Genomic DNA, 18,879 nt, shown 5'->3' with positions numbered 1-18,879 from the left:
TGCAGTAAACCTAAAAGATACCCCCTCGGCAGCTCCTGTGCTGCATTCTAGCAAGGTTCCCGTTGTTTTTTTGCCCCCTTTCTGACCAAAATAAAGACTTTATAAAGTGGTACCTTTTTGTATTCAGATCTTGATAATGGTACCCGGGGGCGGGCTCTCTGGTATCCGTTAGTCTGCCTCCTGTCACTTTAGGCCGTCCCCCATCGCACAATTTCAAAGAGGTGACGTGAGGGTAAGCTGGCCAGCGCTTGCGCAGAACGGTGGAGGCGGCGGTGAAAGCGCGAGCACGAGATTATGGGCGGGTACTTGCTGATGAAAATCACAGCGCCGCCCATTATCTCGCGCATGCGCCGTGCCCCTCTCGTGGGACTGTGCAATGTGCACAGTGTGACCGCTGGTGAAGTGTTGCACATGCGCGAGATAATGGGTGGCGCTGTGATTTTCATCAGCAAGTATCCGCCCATAATCTCGTGCTCGCGCTTTCACTGCCGCCTCCACCGTTCTGTGCAAGCGCTGGCCAGCTTACCCTCCCGTCACCTCTTTGAAATTGCGCGATGGGGGACGGCCTAAAGCGACAGGAGGCAGACTAACGGACACCAGACAGCCCGCCCCCGTGTACCATTATCAAGATCTGAATACAAAAAGGTACCACTTTATAAAGAAGGGAATTTTGTTTACTTACCGTAAATTCCTTTTCTTCTAGCTCCAATTGGGAGACCCAGACAATTGGGTGTATAGCTACTGCCTCCGGAGGCCACACAAAGTACTACACTTAAAAGTGTAAGGCCCCTCCCCTTCTGGCTATACACCCCCCCGTGGGATCACGGGCTCCTCAGTTTTAGTGCAAAAGCAAGAAGGAGGAAAGCCAATAACTGTTTTAAATACAAATTCAACCCGAGAAACAACCTCGGAGAACTGAACTGTTCAACATGAACAACATGTGCACCCGAAAAAAAACAAAAAACAAATTTCCTAAGAAAAACAGGGCGGGTGCTGGGTCTCCCAATTGGAGCTAGAAGAAAAGGAATTTACGGTAAGTAAACAAAATTCCCTTCTTCTTTGTCGCTCCTAATTGGGAGACCCAGACAATTGGGACGTCCAAAAGCAGTCCCTGGGTGGGTAAAAGAATACCTCGTGATAGGGCCGTGAAACAGCCCTTTCCTACAGGTGAGCCACCGCCGCCTGAAGGACTTGTCTACCTAGGCCGGCATCCGCCGAAGCGTAGGTATGCACCTGATAATGCTTGGTAAAAGTGTGCAGACTCGACCAGGTAGCCGCCTGGCACACCTGTTGAGCCGTAGCCTGGTGCCGTAATGCCCAGGACGCACCCACGGCTCTGGTAGAATGGGCTTTCAGTCCTGATGGAATCGGAAGCCCAGCAGAACGGTAGGTGTGAAGAATTGGTTCCTTGATCCAACGCGCAAGGGTGGATTTGGAAGCTTGCGACTCTTTACGCTGACCAGCGACAAGGACAAAGAGTGCATCCGAGCGGCGCAGAGGCGCCGTGCGGGAAATGTAGATCCTGAGTGCTCTCACCAGATCCAATAAATGCAAACCTTTTTCAAATTGGTGAACTGGATGCGGACACAAAGACGGTAAAGTGATATCTTGATTGAGATGAAAGGAAGATACCACCTTGGGAAGAAATTCTGGAATTGGACGCAGAACTACCTTGTCCTGGTGAAACACCAGGAATGGAGATCTGCATGATAACGCCGCCAGCTCGGACACTCTCCGAAGAGACGTGACCGCCACTAGAAAGGCCACTTTCTGTGAAAGACGAGAAAGGGAAACCTCCTTCATAGGCTCGAAAGGCGGCTTTTGGAGAGCAATTAGAACCTTGTTCAGGTCCCAGGGCTCCAATGGCCGCTTGTAAGGGGGGACGATATGACAAACCCCTTGCAGGAACGTGCGTACCTGAGGAAGTCGCGCCAGGCGTTTCTGAAAAAATACGGATAGCGCGGAGACTTGACCCTTAAGGGAGCCAAGCGACAAACCTTTTTCCAACCCAGACTGCAGGAAGGAAAGAAAAGTAGGCAATGCAAAAGGCCAGGGAGAAACTCCCTGAGCCGAGCACCAAGATAGGAATATCCTCCACGTCCTGTGGTAGATCTTGGCGGAGGATGGTTTCCTAGCCTGTCTCATGGTGGCAACCACTTCATGAGATAAACCTGAGGCCGCTAGGATCCAGGACTCAATGGCCACACAGTCAGGTTCAGGGCCGCAGAATTCAGATGGAAAAACGGCCCTTGAGACAGCAAGTCTGGACGGTCTGGTAGTGCCCACGGATGGCCTACCGTGAGGTGCCACAGATCCGGGTACCACGACCTCCTTGGCCAGTCTGGAGCGACGAGAATGGCGCGGCGGCAGTCGGACCTGATTTTGCGGAGCACTCTGGGCAACAATGCCAGAGGTGGGAACACATACGGTAGTCGGAACTGCGACCAATCTTGAACTAAGGCGTCTGCCGCCAGAGCTCGGTGATCGTGAGACCGTGCCATGAAAACCGGGACCTTGTTGTTGTGCCGTGACGCCATCAGGTCGACGTCCGGCATCCCCCAGCGGCGACAGATCTCCTGAAACACGTCCGGGTGAAGGGACCATTCCCCTGCGTCCATGCCCTGGCGACTGAGAAAGTCTGCTTCCCAGTTTTCTACGCCTGGGATGTGAACGGCGGATATAGTGGATGCCGTGTCTTCCACCCACGTCAGAATCCGCCGGACTTCCTGGAAGGCTTGCCGACTGCGTGTTCCCCCTTGGTGGTTGATGTATGCCACCGCTGTGGAGTTGTCCGACTGAATTCGGATCTGCTTGCCTTCCAGCCACTGTTGGAAGGCTTGTAGGGCAAGATAGACTGCTCTGATCTCCAGAACATTGATCTGAAGGGTGGACTCTTTCCGAGTCCACGTACCCTGAGCCCTGTGGTGGAGAAACACTGCTCCCCACCCTGATAGACTCGCATCTGTCGTGACCACCGCCCAGGATGGGGGTAGGAACGACTTTCCTTTTGACAATGAGGTGGGAAGAAGCCACCACCGGAGAGATTCCTTGGCTGCCTGAGAGAGGGAGACCTCCCTGTCGAGGGACGTCGACTTCCCGTCCCATTGGCGGAGAATGTCCCATTGTAGTGGACGCAGATGAAACTGCGCAAAAGGAACTGCTTCCATTGCTGCTACCATCTTCCCTAGGAAGTGCATGAGGCGCCTCAAGGGGTGCGACTGGCCCTGAAGGAGAGATTGCACCCCTATCTGTAGCGAGCACTGTTTGTCCAGTGGAAGTTTCACTATCGCTGAGAGAGTATGAAACTCCATGCCAAGATATGTTAGTGATTGGGTCGGGGTTAGATTTGACTTTGAAAAGTTGATAATCCACCCGAAACTCTGGAGAGTCTTCAGTGCCACGTTCAGGCTGTGTTGGCATGCCTCTTGAGAGGGTGCCTTGATAAGTAGATCGTCCAAATACGGGATCACGGAGTGACCTTGCGAGTGCAGGACTGCTACTACTGCTGCCATGACCTTGGTGAAGACCCGAGGGGCTGTCGCCAGCCCGAAAGGTAGAGCTACGAACTGCAGGTGTTCGCTTCCTATAACGAAGCGTGGAAAACGCTGATGCTCTGGCGCAATTGGCACGTGGAGATAAGCATCCTTGATGTCTATTGATGCTAGGAAATCTCCTTGAGACATTGAGGCGATAACGGAGCGGAGAGATTCCATCCTGAACCTCCTGGTTTTTACGTGTTTGTTGAGCAGCTTTAGATCCAGGACGGGACGGAACGACCCGTCTTTCTTTGGCACCACAAACAAATTGGAGTAAAAACCGTGACCTTGTTCCTGAAGAGGAACAGAAGTCACCACTCCTTCCGCCTTTAGAGCGGACACCGCTTGCAGCAGAGCATCGGCTCGGTCGGGCGGTGGGGAAGTTCTGAAGAAGCAAGTTGGAGGACGAGAGCAGAACTCTATCCTGTACCCGTGAGACAGAATGTCTCTCACCCAACGGTCTTTGACCTGTGACAACCAAATGTCGCCAAAGCGGGAGAGCCTGCCACCGACCGAGGATGCGGAGAGAGGAGGCTGAGAGTCATGAGGAAGCCGTCTTGGTAACGGTTCTTCCGGCTGGCTTTTTTGGGCGTGATTGAGTCCGCCACGAATCTGAGCCCCTCTGATCCTTTTGAGTCCTTTTGGACGAGTAGAATTGGGACCTGCCTGAGCCTCGAAAGGACCGAAAACCAGACTGTCCCCTCCTCTGTTGAGGTTTGTTTTGTCTGGGCTGAGGTAAGGATGAATCCTTACCCTTGGAGTGTTTAATGATTTCATCCAAACGCTCACCAAACAATCGGTCACGAGAAAAAGGCAAACTGGTTAAGCACTTCTTGGAAGAAGAATCTGCCTTCCATTCTCTCAACCACAGGGCTCTGCGTAAAACCACAGAGTTGGCTGACGCCACCGCCGTACGGCTCGTAGAGTCTAGGACAGCATTAATCGCGTAAGACGCGAATGCAGACATTTGAGAGGTCAAGGGTGCCACCTGCGGAGCAGATGTACGTGTGACCGTGTCGACCTGTGTAAGCCCAGCTGAAATAGCTTGGAGTGCCCATACGGCTGCGAATGCTGGCGCCAACGACGCTCCAATAGCTTCATAGATGGATTTTAACCAGAGCTCCATCTGTCTGTCAGTGGCATCTTTAAGTGCCGCCCCATCTTCCACTGCAACTAGAGATCTGGCTGCAAGCCTGGAGATTGGAGGGTCCACCTTGGGACACTGTGTCCAGCCCTTGACCACGTCAGGGGGAAAAGGATAGCGTGTATCTTTAAGCCGTTTGGAAAACCGCTTATCTGGATAAGCGTGGTGTTTCTGGATTGCGTCTCTAAAGTCAGAGTGGTCCAGAAACGTGCTTAATTTACGCTTGGGATACCTGAAATGGAATTTCTCCTGCTGTGAAGCTGCCTCCTCCGCAAGAGGAGCTGGTGGAGAAATGTCTAACATCCTATTGATGGACGCTATAAGATCATTCACTATGGCGTCACCATCCGGGGTATCTAGATTGAGAGCGGCCCCAGCCTCAGACTCCTGATCAGTTACATCCGCCTCATCACACAGAGAGTCGTCCCGCTGGGACCCTGACCAGTGTGATGAAGTTGAGGGTCGCTCATAGCGAGCCCGCTTAGGTTGTCTGGGACTGTCGTCCGAGTCAGAGCCGTCACCCTGGGGTGCATATGACACCCCCGGAGCTAGGAAGTGGTCCAGCTGAGGGGGACCAGGGGGCAATGGATCAACAGTGCCCATGGTCTGAGTTACTGGTCTAGACTGCAATGTTTCAAGAATTTTAGACATAGTCATAGACAATCTGTCAGCAAAAGCTGCAAACTCCGTCCCTGTCACCTGGACAGCATTTACAGGTGGTTCTCCCTGGGTCACCTCTAGCAGCGGCCCCGGCTGAGCAATTGCCACAGGGGCCGAGCACTGCACACAATGGGGGTCAGTGGAACCTGCCGGTAGAGTAGCCCCACATGCGGTACAAGCAGCATATAAAGTCCATGCCTTGGCACTTTTGCTTTTTGCGGACGACATGCTGTTATCTCCTTGAGAAATCTAAGGAGGGTATATAGCAGAAAACCACCAGCGACTGTACAGTGCAAAGTATTGCCAGCACAAAATACAAAGTACACTATGGCACAAGTGGGGGAGAGCCCTTGAGGGCTGCTTACCGCCCGCTGAAAAGCGGGTGTGAGATCGTAGAATCCCTTGTCTGGGTCTCCCAGCCTCCCCTCCGCAGTTCAGCGTACAGGCAGGAATGGCTGCCGGCGTCCTGTGAAGAGGGGTGGACCGTGGGCGTCCCAAACAAAAGAGCGGGAAACTGCGTCCCCCTGTGCCTAGTGTGAGGGCTGGAGTATGTAAAACAGACTCCAGCTCTTAACGCTGCTGGACTGTACAGCGTCCCGCCCTCCTCCTGACTGGCAGGTCCGGGGGCGGGAACGATACGAACTAGGCCGCAAAAGCCGGGGACTGTAGTAATCTAGCGCGGCCGTCATATATGCACGGCCAGCGCGGAAGTCCCCGGCGCACCACAAATCCCAGCCGCGACCAGTAAACACTGACCCCAGCGGCCGGATCGGCCGATCGTACAAAGTCACCTCACTCAGCAGAGCTGTAGTGAGTAACGGCACCAGCGCAGCAGCGCTGTTTACCCCGGCGCACTAACACACCCAGCAATGCTGCAGTGTGCGTGCGATAAGCACGGGGACACGGAGTACCTTGATGGAGCAGGGTCCTGTCCCTGAGAAAACTCCGCTCCGTATCCAGCAGATCCTCCAGGGGCTGTGGATGGAGCACGGCCTCAGTGCCCGGAGACCGGTAAAGTCCCACTTCACCCAGAGCCCTAATGGGGATGGGGAAGGAATCAGCATGTGGGCTCCAGCCTCCGTACCCGCAATGGGTACCTCAACCTTAACAAACACCGCCGACAGAAAGTGGGGTGAGAAGGGAGCATGCTGGGGGCCCTAGTATGGGCCCTCTTTTCTTCCATCCGACATAGTCAGCAGCTGCTGCTGACTAAACAGTGGAGCTATGCGTGGATGTCTGGCCTCCTTCGCACAAAGCATAAAACTGAGGAGCCCGTGATCCCACGGGGGGGTGTATAGCCAGAAGGGGAGGGGCCTTACACTTTTAAGTGTAGTACTTTGTGTGGCCTCCGGAGGCAGTAGCTATACACCCAATTGTCTGGGTCTCCCAATTAGGAGCGACAAAGAAATCTTTATTTTGGTCAGAAAGGGGGAACCTTGATAGAATGCAGCCCAGGAGCTGCCGAGGGGGAATCTTTTAGGTTTACTGCAAAATTTCTGCTGACAGGTTCCCTTTAAGGTCACCCCGGACTCCTCACCAATAATAAGCTTCTTATAAAGATGACCCCTTTAGTAAACACAAATGGTTATTGTCCCGAATTAAGAACTCAACAGGTGAGAATATTAGACCATTTTGTTCGGAGTAGAGACATTACAAGGTTTACAAGTATAAAATTCAACCCTAAAAGGAATAAATGACATGGATTTCCCTAGTGATTTCCAACTGTGTGCAGCAGGGGGCATATATACATGCTCGCCCATGGACCAGCAAGACAAAAAGGAAGGATATAAGGAGTGCTCAATCTTGCCCACGCTCTTGATAACTTTGTTGAGTCTGTTCTGTACGTCTAGCAGGAGATTATACCAGCTCTCAGACACGGACGTCACCAGACCTGAGATACAAAACAAATGAACTTAAGTAGAGATATCATCATGGGACAAGTGAGAAACTCATAACATTTTCTATACCTACCAATCATGCCATTAACGGTGCCAAACAGCACTGAGCCTTGTGTCGGGGGAGACGTCTCCCCAAGATTCTGCATGACCAGCGAGCCATGACAGAATACATTAACAAACTCCCCTAAGTGGAAAAGCCCGACTTCTTGTAAGTGTTGTCGTTCCTCATCTGTAGTGGCAGCACTGGGAATGGAAGCCGAAATATGTTTATGGAGCAGTAATCAGATTATTATCTATATCTAATCCACATATGAAAGTCATAAACGTCCCTCACAATAAGATAAGCTGCATGCCACTGTTTATAGGCCACCATCCATCATTACCTACCTGTCCTTTTGGCATACAAATAGGTTAAATGCATTCTCTGCTCCTAAGAAATTATCGTCATCTAGTATCTCCACTGCGCTCATCCAGTTTGGGTTAAAATCCCGAGCAATCTATAGGGATATAGAATACATATGTGATAGAGATGTATACAAAGGATGGAAAAATAAACCTACAAATCCATTTTACAGAGTGATGGCATATTGCTAGGATAGGCAGTGCAGGGATCTACAACCAGGGCACGGCTGTACAGGGAATAAGCTTTGCTCATCCTTCATTCCTCAACAGTCATTAAAGGAAACCGGTCATGTAAAAAAAAACCAAAAACTATTTACCTGCAAATATGGGATTAAGCTGCATGATAATAGTGTTTTGATGTTGAGCGGCCTCAGGCTTTCAGTCGTTGCAGTTTCAGTCACCACTCTACATAGTGAGCGGCGGCTGTAACCATGCCCTGGCACTGACAGAGCTGGCTGAGCATTACAGAGCCAGCTGTCAGTCAGTGCTGGGACGCAGTTACGGCCGCTGCTTACTATGCCCAGAGTAGTGATTGAAGACGCGCTGGCTGCAACTTGATGACTAAAAACCCAAGCTTTTTGCTGTGAGGAATAAAGTTAATTTCCTCCCAGCATTAGGACTCTCAGTGTGATGTCTGCACGCCATCAGAACACTAGTAACCTGCAGATTAACCTCATATCTGCAGGGTAAAAGCATCTTTTCACATGACACGTTCCATTTAAGTGATGTCAGACACTAGCAATATGTCCCCAGGCCTGTTTTTTGAGGCCTTATTAACATCTACAATACCACCTACATCAGGAGCTGGAGGTGTAACTTCACATGTATCATGCACATTGTAAATATGCACATAAGATCTTTTTATACCGGATTAATGATTGCCTGGACGTGGACTCACCTCTTCAAAGTTTCCTTCCATGGGCTTGTAAGCCAGCAGCAGCACTGAGCGCATCAAGTCTCCCACTAGGATAAAATCACCCTTGGTTTTCAAATATAAAGCCATGATGTTGTTGTAATGGTTGCATTCTGTGCGCAGCTCCTTTTCTGCAGTCCATTCATACAGTCGGACCTGTGAAAAAAAATAAGGCATTTTTCTTCATGTACCTTAACTACAGTACAGACCAGTAAATGAAGGATGCCAATTTAATTTCTCTATATCTTACAGTGCTGTTGATGCTGGCCAGTAGCTTTCCATTAAATTCAACCATTGAGTATACAGCTCCCTTGACCTCCTTCTCTGCCACAGTCTGCAGCTTCCCTGTAGAGACCAGCAATTGTATTAGTTTAGTGCTGCTCAGTCCTGATAGTTGTCTTCATCATTTACAAATCTATAATTTTAAAGGGGTGAATCACTCAATACTTCTCACTCTAACCCCAGCAATTTGGCAAAATGGAGATTTTTGGTACTCTCCATGAAATCACTTTCTTGGTCGCTTCATTGAACAACACAGGAACATTCCTTGGCCCCAATGCTTCGCTGGGCTGCACCGCTACAGCCTCAGGCTTGGGAGTGGTAGTATTACAGCCATGCAAACTATGGAGGCCCCCAGACATGTCCCTGTTCCCCAATGAAGTGACTAAGAAACTTCCTCTTCTGCTGGCCATGTTTAAAGGGAATCTATCACCAGGTGTTTGCTTCATAATCTGACAGCAGGGTGAGATCTGGTCAGAGATCCTGATTCCAGCAATGTATCACTTAGTTTACTGGGCTCAGCAGTTATGATAGAGACACCGTTTTCTCTGCTACAAATCTAGCTCAGTATAACACACCCATACCACAGCTCTCTGTATACATTCTATAGTGACAAGGAGCTGCTACTCAGTGCTGGAGACAAGTTTGTAGTGGGAGGCACAAGGCAGCTAGTCCTGTAATGATAATCTTATGCTAATAAAACTGTACTGAAACAGCAGAACACGGCCTGATTCCAGCGATGTGTCTCATGCTGGTCTCTCTTCCATTCCATTCTATAACGTAGGGACAGAGATCCCGATTCCAGTGATGTGTCACTTACTGAGCTGTTCCGTGTAATTTTGATAAATACAATGTTTAATCAGCAGTAGATTATCATTACAGGACTACTTGGTGTGCTGCAGGTAATCCAGAATATTCATGAGCTCTCTATAACTGCTAGATCTATAGCAGAGAAAAGGGTTGTTTTTATTAAGATATCAATAGAGCTTAGGAACTCAGAAATACCTGGTTGTACAACCTCTCACCCTTCCATACATAGAAGAATTAGCCTTTTCTCACCATCAGAATATTGGAAAACCACAATCCTTCCTTGTTTTGGTTCGGCCTCATCTGGATACACCATGGCAGTTCCCACAATGAAATAAGTGCTTGGATCCTTTCCCAGCTTACAAGACACTAGGCTGAGTGTGTACTCATTCTGCAGGAACTGATGAGTGTGCAGGACTAAGGAGAAGAGAAGAAAACAAAAATAAGCCTGGACAAAAACACTACGGGCTCAGGTTTTAAAGGAAATCTGCTTTGGTTACTACCTTCAAATGTGTGTTGATCGATGATGAGAAGGTTGTGGACCTCGATTTCTTCTCCAAATGAGGTTTCGTGGGGGGATGTGCTTCCTGAGAACAGCTTACTACTGCTCACACTGGAGGAAAGGGCCTAGTGGAAAGGAAGCGCAAACAGTAAATCTGACAGCAAATATTATGTGTAAACTTTACACTCAGCCCCTACAAGTACATAAAGAGTATATACATCTATGATTATAGGTGTAAAATCGAGGCAAATTGTATAAATGTATGTAAGAAGCATTACTTACCTGTGAAATGCCCCACAACTTCAGGACCCCCCCAAAGGTCTGCAGCGGTGATGTCATGTCAATGAGACATGATGTCATGACAGCAGCAGCCAATCGTTGATCAAGGTGCAGATATCAGCAATGACTGCAGTCCTAAGTCAATGAGAAGTGCTGGAGTGGCGGGGATTTTAAGAGTAAGCAATACTTCTTTTATTATGCTATGGCATTCTGCCCCTTTGGACTGTTTTTTGTTATTTCCCCCCTCAATCCCAGACAATCCTTTTATTTAGTCTGTTGAATATAGGAGTTTGATTCTACAATTCTTTATAAGGTAGACTTTAAAGCTCCCTAAGAAATAACCTATGCAAGAAAAGAATCTGCCACCTTCCACCTGGCCTATACTGGGAGACCAATCCGACCTCTGATCATTACCGTATATACTCAAGTATAAGCAGAGTATTTCAGACCATCTTTTTATGCTGAAAACGCCCCTTTACCTATTCTCACTTGTCCTCCGTTCCCACGGTGTCCTCTTATCTGCTTCTTGCGGACCACAAGCACACAGACCCCTGAGTGATCGTGGTTGCTGCAGATGCCGCCACTGTTGTGGTGCTTTACTTCACTTGAATGATTTGCGGCACCGCAAAGCATTCAACAGAAATAAAGCACCACAACAGTGGCGGCCCCTACAGCAACCACGATCACTCAGGGGTCTGTGTGCTTGTGGTCCGCAAGAAGCAGATAAGAGGACACCGTGGGAACAATGGACAGGTGAAAATAAGTGTGTGTGTGTGTGTGTGTGAGAATGTGAACAACAGCATAAGAGGGGACAACAAGGGGACTGGAATGAGGACATTACTAAAGGATGGGCACATTACTAGAGGGCACATTAATACAGGGGACAATATGGGCACAATTCTACAGGGGACAATAAGAGCACAATACTCCAAAGGACAATATGGGCACAATACTACCAGTAGCTGCTGCATTTCCCACCCTACGCTTATACTCGTGTCAATAAGTCTTCTTAATGTTTTTGTGGTAAAAAAGAGAATTTTGTTACTTACCGTAAATTCTTTTTCTTATAGTTCCGACATGGGAGACCCAGACCATGGGTGTATAGCTTCTGCCTCCGGAGGACACACAAAGTACTACACTCAAACGTGTAGCTCCTCCCTCCTAGCATATACACCCCCTGGTAGCCAGTCCTAGCCAGTTTAGTGCAAAAGCTGAAGGAGGACATCCACCCACAAGTAGAGACAGAGCAAAACCCGGAACAACCGGAACCTCTGTCTACAACAACAGCCGGTGATAACACACGGAACAAGAAACCTGCCGACAGGCAACAGGGAGGGTGCTGGGTCTCCCATGTCGGAACTATAAGAAAAAGAATTTACGGTAAGTAACAAAATTCTCTTTTTCTTCATCGTTCCTTATGGGAGACCCAGACCATGGGACGTTCTAAAGCAGTCCATGGGTGGGAATAAATAGAAAAACTGAGAAGTAGGCGAAACCTAACTTCACAAATGGGCGACAGCCGCCTAAAGGATGCGTCTGCCCAAGCTCGCATCTGCCGAAGCAAGAGCATGCACTTGGTAGTGCTTCGAAAAGGTATGCAGACTAGTCCAAGTGGCAGTCTGACAGACCTGCTGAGCCGTGGCCTGGGCCTGAAAGCCTAAGAGGCACCGACAGCCCTGGTCAAGTGTGCCTTGATCCCCGGCGGGAGAGGCACTTGAGTACCCTGGTAGGTATCGGAAATGGCCGACCTAAACCAACGAGCCAGGGTCGGCTTAAAAACCGAAAGGCCCTTACGCTGACCAGCAGTCAGCACAAAAAAAGAGGTGCACCGCCTAAGAACAGCGGTGCGAGACACATAGATCCGGAACGCCCGCACCAGATCCAGAGTATGCAACGCCCTTTCAAGGCGATGAACAGGAGCCGGACAAAAGGAAGGCAGGGAAAATGCGCCGGATAAGGTGGAACAGCAACCACCTTAGGGAGAAAGTCCGGAGTCGGACGGAGAACCACCTTGTCTTGATGAAGGGAGGACTCCGAAGAGAGTGCAGCCAAAACAGAGACTCTCTTGAGGGAAGTTATGGCCACTAGAAAGACCACCTTCTGTGAAAGACTAAACTAAGAAACCTCCCTAAGAGGCTCAAAGGGGGGTTTCCGGAAGCCGTGAGGACCGAATCAAGGTCCCAGGGCTCCAAGGGCCGCCGGTAAGGCGGAATGATGTGAGATACGCCCTGCATGAAGGAGCGCACCTGGGCCAGCCGGGCGATACGCCGCTGGCACAACACTGATAGAGCCGAGACCTGTCCCTTAAGGGAATTTTGGGATAGTCCTAGCTGTAGACCGGACTGTAGAAAGGACAGGAGAGTCGGCAAGGCCAAAAGGCCAAAGGATACTTCCGAGCTCGAGTCAGAGTGGAGATGACTTCAGGAGGGATACCAGAAGTCGACAAGATCCATGACTCAAACGCCACGCCGTCAATCTGAGAGCCGCATCCTCGTGAGAGAAGGTCTGGACAGTCCGGGAGATGCTATGGCACCTCTACGGACAGACGGAGCAAGTCAGGGTACCAAACTTGCCTGGGTCAGTCTGGAGTAATGAGAATGACCCGACGGCCCTCCTTTCTGATCTTGCGCAGGACTCTGGGCAAGAACTAGAGGGTGAAACACGTTAGACAGACGAAGCTGGGAACAAACTTGAACCAGTGCGTCTGCCGCAAAAACCTGAGGATCGTGGAGCCACGGTTTGACGGCTGAGACAATCAGCCTCCCAGTTTTCCACGTCTGGGATGTGGGCTGTGGATATGGTGGACTAGAAGTCCTCCGTCCACTGAAGAATGCGATGAACCTCCAACATTGCCAGGCGGCTGAGTGTCCCGCCCTGGAGGTTGATGTAGGCAAACGCTGTAGCGTTGTCTGACTGGACTCGAATGTGCCTGGCCGCCAACAGATGGTGAAAGGCTTAGAGAGCTAGAAACACAGCTCTGATTTCCAGCACATTGATCCAGAGGGCTGATTCGGACAGAGTCCAAGTGCCCTGCGCTCCATGGTGGAGATATACTGCTCCCCAGCCGGATAGACTAGCATCTTGGTGAGGATCACCCGGGACGGAGCCAGGAAGGAGCGTCCCTGAGACAGAGGGGACGAAGCCACCACTGAAACAAGCCCCTGGTCTGTGGCGAAGCCACCGCCCTGGAAGGAGGAAGTCCGCTTGTTCCAACAGCGGAAAATATCCAGTCGCAGAGGACGCAGATGGAACTGGACAAAGGAATCGCTTCCATTGACACCACCATTTGATCCAGCACCTGTATTAGGTGCCTGATGGAACGACGTCGACCGCCAGCGGAGGGACTGCTGTTTGACTAAGGGCAGCTTCACAAGTGCCGACAGAGTCCCGAATTGCGTCCCTGAGTATGAGAACTTCTGGATCGAAGTCAGAATGGACTTGGACAGAATGACAAACCACCCGAATTGGTTAGAATGGCGAGAGTGAGCGAGGCACTCCGCTAACAGTCTGCACTGGATGAAGCCCAGACCAGAAGGCTGTCCAGGACAAAAGGATCACTGCCAACCCCTAGAGGTGCAGGACCGCAATCACAGCTGCCCCGACCTTGAGAATACTCGAGGGGCCGTGGCTAACCCCAAGGGAAGAGCCACGAATTGGACCACTCTGATTGCAAAACGTAGCCAACGCTGGTGTGAAACTGCGATTGGCACATGCAGATAGGCATCTCTGATGTCGATGGAGGCTAGGGAATCTCCTTGGGTCATTGATTGATCGCAGAGACTCTATGCGAAACTGCCGCACCTGAACATGCTTGAGAAGCTTGAGATCCAGGTCGGAAGGCACCGCCCTCCTCGGGTACTAGGAATAGATTTAAGCAGAAATCTCAGAACCGTTCCCAGTCGGGAACCGGTACAATCACTCCAGTGGCCTGCAAGAATGCCACAGCCTGTGAGAAGGCGGCGGCCTTGGAGCAGGGGGGAGTTGACAGAAAAAATCTGTTTGGCGGGCTGGATAGAGTTCTATCCTGTAGCCGTGGGAGATGGTATCTCGCACCCACTGATCGGAGACGTGTTAAAACCATACGTCGCCAAAGTGGGAGAGCCTGCCACCGACCAAGGACGTTGCTGGCGTGGCTAGATAGCCAGGAGGAGGCTGACTTAGTGGCAGCATCTCCTGCGGTCTTCTCGTGCGCCATTTGGGTTTACGATCCTTGGCTGAGTCAGTGGACGAGGCCGAGGGCTTAGAGAACGATCAGATGGAGGAACAAAAAGAACGAAACCTCGACTGATTCCTGCCATGGACAGGTTTCCTGGTTTAGGTTTATGGCATGGAAGAAAACTCTTCCCGCCAAGAGCTTCCTTAATAATTTCATCCAGTTGTTCCCGAATAGTCTGGTCCCAGCACAAGGGAGCCCAGCAAGGAACTTCTTTAGAAGCATCCGCCTTCCGCTTCCGAAGCCACCGGAGTCTGCGGATAGCGAGGAAATTAGCCGAGGCCACCGCAGTGCGGTGAGAGTCTCCAGCATGGCGGACATGGCATAGGATGAAAAGACTGAAGTCTGGAAGTTAAGGCAACCATTTCGGGCAAAAGGTCCCTGTGAGGGAATGCATCTCCTCAAGAGAAGCAGAGATGGCTTTGAAAGCCGCACTGCTGCAAAAGCTGGGGAGAACGAGGCCCCTGCCGCCTCCATACAGATTTGACCAGAAGGACAACCTGGCGGACAGCTGTAAGTGAGGAGCCATCAGCCACTGATACAATGTCCGGGCTGAGAGTCTAAACACCAGAGGGACCACCTTTGGTGAATGAGCCCACTCCTTGACCACCTCTGGTGGAAGGGGAAAACGGTCATCAGTGGGAAGCGTTTGCCAAAGCAGACCCTGGGCTTGGTCACAGTGGCCTGAAAACTGGAGCGGTTAAGGAACACACTCCTTGTTCTCTTAGGTAAGGTAAACTGGTGCCTTTTTGCCAGAGAGGGTTGCTCCTCTGATACTGGCGGATTGAGGTCCAGTACAGAATTAATGTACAGTGGGAACCTTAGAGAGGTGCCGTCAGCCACTGATACAACTATCAGGGCTGAAATACTAGACACCGGAGGGACCAACCTTGGTGAATAAGCCCACTCCTTGACCACCTCTGGTGGAAGGGGGAAACAGTCATCAGAACCACGCTTTGGGAGCGTCTGTCAGGACAGGCTCTGGGCTTGTCACAGTGGGCTGAAAACTGGAGTGGTTAAGGAACACACTCCTTGTTCTCTTAAGGTATACTGATGTCTTTCTGCCAGAGGGGGATACTCCCCTGATACAGGCGGATTGAGGTCCAGTACAAATATAATGGACGCAATCAAATCATTAGCATCTGCATCACCTTCGAACCGATCAATGGTACATTAAGTAGCGTCCGAGCCCCCAGTAAAGACATCCTCCCCGTCCATCGAGTCAGCTCGTGAATCAGAGCTGCGGGACGGGAAAGGACAGGGGACCCTGCGTCTCCATCTTAGGAGGACGGGGTCTGAGATGAAGAGTCCTCTGAGAGCTTTGCTGAGCGAGCCGTAGCAGCCGAAGCGCCCTAAGAAGGGGGCTAATGCATGCTCAGCACCACCGGAGCAGCTGGAGGGGCCACTGAAGAGCCTCCAGGCTGAGGGACCACTGTGTTTATGTGCTCAGTACAGGCAGTACGAGTCTACATGCAGTGCGTACTAAGAACAGCCTTGCAGCCTTGCTCTGATGTGAGACATGCTGCAGAAGTGGGGGCTCTGTGAGGGAATGCATCTCCAGAATGACCCCCAGCAGAGTATATAAACAGAGAATATAAGCAGCTGCACAACTGGAGGTTGTGGCTTGCCAGACCGTTTAACATACATTTCTGTGCCCTCCAGTCCCCCAGCCCAGGCCCCCATTTGTCACAATGTGGTATCTCTGTGCCTATGCAGACATTGAGAACGCTGAGAAAATGGCGACCGGAGCGAGGAGAGGGGGCGGGGCCTACTCTGAGAGCGGGCAAATGAGGTATACAGGGAGGGAATCTGTCCTCAGTGAGGAGTGTCCGCTCCCTGTGCTGAACAGCCGCTGGGCGGAGCCACACTGTCCCTCTGCATGACTGACATGCAGAGGGAGTGAAACCGAAACTAGGCCTCAGGCGAAGCCGGGGCCTATATTTAAACATGCGGCCAGCGTGCAGGCACCATCGGCGCGGTTCTCCAGTGAAAACTGCAGAACCGGCCGGAAATGTTACCACAGTTACATAACACACTCCCTCCAATAAATAAAGTACAAGGGGCCCCTGGAACGACCACTTTCTGTGGTAAAAACGTCTCAAAAGCTAAGTATTGAGACGCAGGTGCCAGGTCCCTGGGGGGGGGCTAAACGCTCCGTCCGGCAGGATCCTGAACAGGGCTGCGGATGGAGACCGGTCTCCTGCAAAGCAGTGAGAACCGAGATGGCTCCCACTTCAAGCCAGAGCCCCAGGGGATGGTGAAGGAGCGCGGCATGTGAAGGATCCAGCCTTGTAAAGTCAACCTTAACAGCACCGCCGACACAGTGGGGTGAGAAGGGACATGCCGGGAGTCCAGACTGGACCCGCTTTTCTTCCAAATCTTTGAAATCCAAAAAATCACAAATCAGAGAATGCATGTGTGTGTGTGACCTCCTGAACACAAAGCATTGAAACTGGCTAGGACTGGCTACCAGGGGGTGTATATGCTAGGAGGGACGAGCTACACGTTTGAGTGTAGTACTTTGTGTGTCCTCCGGAGGCAGAAGCTATACACCCATGGTCTGGGTCTCCCATAAGGAACGATGAAGAAATTAGGTGACTCTGCTTTTACTTCAGTATATACGGTATCTTCTGAGTTGGCACAGTTGTTGTGCTCCATTTAGGATCCTCATCTCTTGGCCATGGTAGAGACCATTACAAATAGCTGCCGCTGGTCTGCAGGATCTGTCCTGCCATGTCTTACCCAGATAAGCCATTGATTTCCTTGTGTGGTGGTGATTCAGAGAAATTGAACATTTACTGCTAAGTTTCCAACAGATAACCGAAGATTACTAGGGTTCCAAACAAGGAGACACTTTACAACTTGTCAACTTTTTATTCATTGACATGAGATTATGTTAACAAAACATTTTTTTTCGTTAACAAAAAAGCATTGTCCAAAGTAAAGAACCCTCTCCAAACACATCTTGTTCTGTTTATTATGTCCATTATGCAAATCTGAGCAATATTTTCACTGACCTGGGTACTGGCGCTCGGTCGGAGAGGGGAGCTGCCTCCACTAGCATCTTGCACCTCAGTTCGGCTGGAGAGCACTCCAAAACACTGAGAAACTTCTTGATAGCAAATCTTCCTTCAATAAACCAGAACAAGCCCTGTGAGCACTTCCCAGCATAAGACATTGATAAATCACAACAAAGGTCTTTCCTAGCATGAACTTACCTGGGAGACTCATACAGCGGAACCGTTCTGATATGAAGCTTCTGTATCTCATCAATAGTTCCAATGGTAAGCGTGCTGTTATTCGCTAGGGCCAAACTGTAGATGCAAGAATTGTTTAATAGACCCAAAAAAAAAAAAACAACACCGCCGAAGTCAGTGAGTTTAAAGTGAACCTGTCAGGTACAATATGCACCCAGAACCACGAGCAGTTCTGGGTGCATATTAGTGATTCCTGCCTAACCGTCCCTGTATCTAATAGCATAGATAGAAAGATCTTTGGAAAAAATATTTCTAAAAAGATCTTTTATCTTATGCCAATGAGCGCAGGGACTGGTCGCAAGGGCATTACTTCCTACGCGCATTTCGTCCATTTAGCATGGTCCCAGGTTATAGTAGCATAGATAAAGAGATCTTTAAAAAAAGTCTTTCTAAACATCCTTTATAATATGCTACTGAGCGCAGGGACTAGTCGTGAGGGCGCTAGTTCATGCACTCATTCCGCAATCTTAGTATGCCCCTGTGGGTGTGCTAACATGCTATTCGATGCCCATGGGCTCGCATATCAGCAGTGACAAGCATATCGGTGTCTGCTCACCGCTGATTAGAATGCCTTGCACTTACGGTCATGCACAGTATGAAGCCAGGTGTGTACACATCCTGGCTTCAGAGAGGTCTAGTGTGCATGACCGGAAGTGCCAGGACTTCTGATCATGCACACTGACCCTAACGCCTGGTGTTCTGAAGTGGTGGTAGCAGACACCGGTACACGAGGTAATGGGCATTGAACAGTATGTTAGCACACTCACAGGGGGTGTGCAAACATATTACGAGGGCGGAATGAGCGCAGGAACTAAAGCCATGTGACTAATCGATGTCCTCATTAGCATATCATAAAGGATATATAGAAATACTTTTTCTAAAGATCTCTTTATGTATGTACCTATAGGCTGGGACGGTTAGAGAGGGATTATAAATATGCACCCAGAGCTGCTCGTGGATCTGGGTGCATATTGTACTTGACAGGTTCC

General features: G+C 50.2%; 2 protein-coding genes across 2 annotated transcripts in view; one reads left to right on the top strand and one right to left on the bottom strand.

The window, feature by feature from the left end:
- Positions 1 to 18,879, top strand: part of TKFC (triokinase and FMN cyclase) — a 742,129-nt gene that overhangs the window by 572,658 nt on the left and 150,592 nt on the right. The window lies entirely within an intron of this gene.
- Positions 1 to 18,879, bottom strand: part of DDB1 (damage specific DNA binding protein 1) — a 91,649-nt gene that overhangs the window by 3,412 nt on the left and 69,358 nt on the right. Inside the window, exons 16-24 of the mRNA XM_075325272.1 lie at positions 17,852 to 17,947; positions 17,651 to 17,762; positions 10,143 to 10,266; positions 9,892 to 10,056; positions 8,804 to 8,898; positions 8,539 to 8,709; positions 7,626 to 7,735; positions 7,312 to 7,481; positions 7,129 to 7,231 (exon numbers count right to left, since the gene is read on the bottom strand). Coding sequence (XP_075181387.1) covers positions 7,129 to 7,231; positions 7,312 to 7,481; positions 7,626 to 7,735; positions 8,539 to 8,709; positions 8,804 to 8,898; positions 9,892 to 10,056; positions 10,143 to 10,266; positions 17,651 to 17,762; positions 17,852 to 17,947 — 1,146 coding nt within the window. The remainder of the gene's footprint in view (positions 1 to 7,128; positions 7,232 to 7,311; positions 7,482 to 7,625; positions 7,736 to 8,538; positions 8,710 to 8,803; positions 8,899 to 9,891; positions 10,057 to 10,142; positions 10,267 to 17,650; positions 17,763 to 17,851; positions 17,948 to 18,879) is intronic.

The sequence above is a fragment of the Anomaloglossus baeobatrachus genome, chromosome 10 (assembly GCF_048569485.1).
Source record: "Anomaloglossus baeobatrachus isolate aAnoBae1 chromosome 10, aAnoBae1.hap1, whole genome shotgun sequence".
NCBI lineage: Eukaryota > Metazoa > Chordata > Amphibia > Anura > Aromobatidae > Anomaloglossus > Anomaloglossus baeobatrachus.
This window is presented reverse-complemented; position numbering and strand designations above follow the sequence as displayed.